The 2,171-nt window shown below is 48.7% G+C and overlaps 1 protein-coding gene across 1 annotated transcript in view; it reads left to right on the top strand.

The window, feature by feature from the left end:
* Positions 1-1,885: 1,885 nt before the first annotated feature.
* LOC104548675 (claudin-10-like) overlaps positions 1,886-2,171 on the top strand; it is a 12,555-nt gene continuing 12,269 nt past the window's right edge. Inside the window, exon 1 of the mRNA XM_010194762.1 lies at positions 1,886-2,075. Coding sequence (XP_010193064.1) covers positions 1,886-2,075 — 190 coding nt within the window. The remainder of the gene's footprint in view (positions 2,076-2,171) is intronic.

A 2,171-nucleotide genomic window follows, 5' to 3' on the forward strand; every position in this document is an offset into this window, starting at 1 on the left:
TCTCGCCGACCCCCATCCCAACTCCCGCCACTTCCCCACCCTCCATTCGTGCCGGTCTGCGGGAGTGGGGGGCTCCGGGGCTCCTCTGGGCAGCGGGGGGCTCGGGGAGCACCGACCCCGGGGTGGGGGACGACGGGGACCCCGTCGGAGGCGGCTCCCACGCGTTCAAGTGCCCTGGTGTCCTCTAGCAGGTGGCAGCGGGACTGCGCACACCCGTGGAAGTGTTTGGGTTTTCCCCCCTAAAACCCGTGGATTGAGGTTGTATTTGGTGCCAAAGTGCCCGTTTTGGCCTCTCTCACTGTCAGTATCTACTTTTTTGTTTTTCTTTTGTCCCCATCTGCAGACTTGGTGTGTGTGGATTTGACACAAGAAGAATGCAGGCAAAATTTTCTTGCAGAGCTATTTTCTGCCTGTCGTGACATTCCTCTTTTTTATGGTTTTGCCAGCCGTGCAACGGTCAGTGGAGAAGAACAAGCCTTTGCGTCATTTTCTTTTAATTAATGTTTCTTTGCCTTTTTTTTTTTTTTTGGCTAAGTGGTTATTAACTCGGGTGTAATTGCTTCATTGATAAATGACAGCGTAAAAGCTTGGGGCAGTAGGGGATGCAAAGGCATGCAAAAGTGATGAGTAGCCCAGCTTGGTTTTAGGGCAGCGTTGTTGCAAAGTAAAGCTGAGAGTTTTTCTGGAGTGCCTGAAACCAAAGGCTGAGCTGGTGCTGCCCTGGTTAAGGGGAAACATTTTTGCCCTTTAAGAAAGCCCTACTGGGAAACTGGGTCACTGCAGGGCATCTTTACAACTAAACTTGTGGTTGATAAATCCGCACTGATTACGGCTGGTGGAAACAGTGAAAGTTTGGAAGGCATCGGTTCATAGCCCTCAAGAGTGGCTGTGAAGAAAGGGAGGAAAGGTTTTAAAATTACTGACAACTTTTCCAAGGTTTTATAGTCATAAACTAATACAATATATAACATCTCAGTGTTTGATACTTCCAAAAAAATCTGATGTATTGTTCACATGTTGGCCAGGCACTCCCTTTGCACTGGAGTCTGAGTGTATTTTGGTCTGAAAGGTTTGTTTAAAAGGAAAAGAAAGTTTGTTAATCAAATCACTAATGGAGATTAACGTTATCATATCAGGGATTAATATTCTCATGAATGCCAATATCAGAACACCTTTAACCCACCACCGGTATGTACAAAGGGCTAAAAGAGATCATGATACCAAAAAAAGAGGTAACACATGCAGCCCTTAAGCATCGCTATTGCAGGATGCTTCCTGTGGATGGAGAAGTAGCATTCTCCAGGCTTTCTTTTGCCTCAGCCCCATGGTGGCAGAGGGCTTTGCTCGTTTCTCAGGAGGGATGGGAGGGCTGGCTGGCCTCCATTGGTGTCAGTCACACTATGGCTTAGCTGAGGTTGTGGTTTCCAGGCTTGGGCAAGGAGCTGTGGTCTGTGTGCAGGCAGGCAGGGAGCAATCACCAGTGCGTAACATTTTGGATGCACCGAATCTATTGTTTTGCTGCTCCTTTAGTTCTGGGTTAATCTGTTTTCAGAGTGAGAAAATGAAGTTACAAAGCGTGCAGAACTGGGAATGTTTAAAATTCCAAAAAGGAGAAGAAACACGACAGCAAACACCTTGCCACCCCTTCCTCCAAACTCTCTCAAGGTCTGGGAAACCTTGTGCGTTGGGTAACACGTTCCACTTGCCCGAGAAATCAGCACAGTGAAACAGCCGTCAGAGCAGTAACTCATTTTGGACAGAAGTGAGACTGAAATGCACATCTGGAAGGGTTATCCCATCCTCCTGACCAGACTGTTCATCAGTAGTGAATGGTTCTTGGCTTCACTGTTTCTTAGTAACATCTCAAATGCTGTGGGGCCAGATCATGGTATCCAGGCACAATGCAAATGAAAGGCTGGATCCAGAGTACTGTATCCCCCATGGCAAAGGCCAGGTGAGCTGGGATGGGGCAGAGAGGCAGCCACCAGAGCCAGAGATGCTTTCAGTAGCTGGCCTAGCCCAGACTGCCCTCCTCGTGGCTACGGGCTCTGCTGGGAACCTGTCACCTCCTGATGGTGAGTGGGTACATCCCCTTTTCACCCTAACCCTTCTCCAGTGCAGGAGCATACTTTGGGGCTGCAGTGCTCAGAAGGATTTGGGTGTGAGCAGGA

Source organism: Mesitornis unicolor, unplaced genomic scaffold (genome assembly GCF_000695765.1).
Source record: "Mesitornis unicolor isolate BGI_N332 unplaced genomic scaffold, ASM69576v1 scaffold12411, whole genome shotgun sequence".
NCBI classification, from domain to species: domain Eukaryota; kingdom Metazoa; phylum Chordata; class Aves; order Mesitornithiformes; family Mesitornithidae; genus Mesitornis; species Mesitornis unicolor.